Source organism: Poecilia reticulata, linkage group LG16 (genome assembly GCF_000633615.1).
Source record: "Poecilia reticulata strain Guanapo linkage group LG16, Guppy_female_1.0+MT, whole genome shotgun sequence".
In the NCBI taxonomy this organism is placed as follows: domain Eukaryota; kingdom Metazoa; phylum Chordata; class Actinopteri; order Cyprinodontiformes; family Poeciliidae; genus Poecilia; species Poecilia reticulata.
In genome coordinates this window covers 58,891-60,086 of record NC_024346.1, presented here as the reverse complement: position 1 = coordinate 60,086, position 1,196 = coordinate 58,891, and the positions used below count along the sequence as shown (strand labels likewise).

The 1,196-nt window shown below is 53.2% G+C and overlaps 1 protein-coding gene across 1 annotated transcript in view; it reads left to right on the top strand.

Annotated features, from left to right (window-relative positions):
* tg (thyroglobulin) overlaps window positions 1-1,196 on the top strand; it is a gene marked incomplete at its 5' end in the record, with an annotated part of 32,467 nt that overhangs the window by 22,508 nt on the left and 8,763 nt on the right. The window contains 3 exons of the mRNA XM_017309308.1: window positions 11-198; window positions 265-379; window positions 972-1,095. Of these exons, the coding sequence (XP_017164797.1) occupies window positions 11-198; window positions 265-379; window positions 972-1,095 (427 nt within the window). The remainder of the gene's footprint in view (window positions 1-10; window positions 199-264; window positions 380-971; window positions 1,096-1,196) is intronic.

The window sequence follows — 1,196 nt, the reverse complement described above, 5'->3', positions numbered from 1 at the left end:
CCGCCATGGTTTGTGTTTCAGGTTGTGATGAAGAGGAGCGGTGTTCCGTCGCCGACCTCGGAGAGTCTGAGTCGGACCGTTTCTTCCGCTGCGCCTTGTATCCGGACACCAGAGTCTGCGGCGGCTACGACCAGCCRATCAGACGCGCCTGTCGCCCCCTGCTGGACAGAGCGACCAACAACACCTACAGCAAGAAGGGTGAGGATGAGGCTCTGGATCCGAGTCTGAATGACGGACACAGTGACGGTTCTGGTTCTGTTTCAGTGGATCTGAGCGGACCAGTCCAGAGTTTTTATGAGCGGGTTCCCTTCCAGAAGATGGTGTCATACTCTGTGAGGAACCGGGTCAGGCTGGGACAGAACCAGCTGCTGGCTGACGGGTAAGACCAGAACCAGAACACGAGCGGGTCGAGACGGTCTGAGCTCAGCACATTCAGGACAACATGGTGGACACCAGGAGACAAAATGAGACAAATTCAGACATAAAGAGACAAAGAGACGAAGTGAGACTGTGATGGACCAATCACAGGCCTGACAGACCAAACCAAACCCAGGTAACATTTCATCAGACTGGCTTCTGCTGCCTCATCGGTTCCCAACTTGGCTTTGAAACCAAATTGATTATCGATTGATTGAGACGACCAGGCAGGTTTAGAGACAACACCAGAGCCGTGGTGGTTAAGTTTGCTAGTTTGGCCCTTAGTTACAGGCACCAGGTGACGGATGACCTGGTGCCTGAACCCAGAGAAACGGACCTTCACATGTCAGAACCTGTTGCCTCAACCAGGACGCTGGACGTCACTAGGGTTACTATAACCGCCAGGGAGCGATGTCTCCCGGTCCACAGTAAGACACAATGGGGACAAAGAGAGGAAGGGACAGACAGGCCCAGAATGTCTCCGTCGGGTTCAGCACCGTTTCCGCCTCCAAGCTTTCATCCATGTTTTCACCTGCAGCCGCTTCTGCTTCCAGGTTCAGGGAGTGCGAGCGCCGCTGCGACCAGGACGCCTGTTGCCGTGGTTTCGGGTTTGTCCATGAGACCAAATCAAGAGGTAAAACCAGCCGAGGTGAAGACGAGCAGAATCAGGCCTTCATCTGATGATGATGATGATGATGGTGATGAAGATAATGATGGTCTTGATGAAGATGATGAARGTCTTGATGATGGTAATGGACCACCATTACCATCATGGTGGT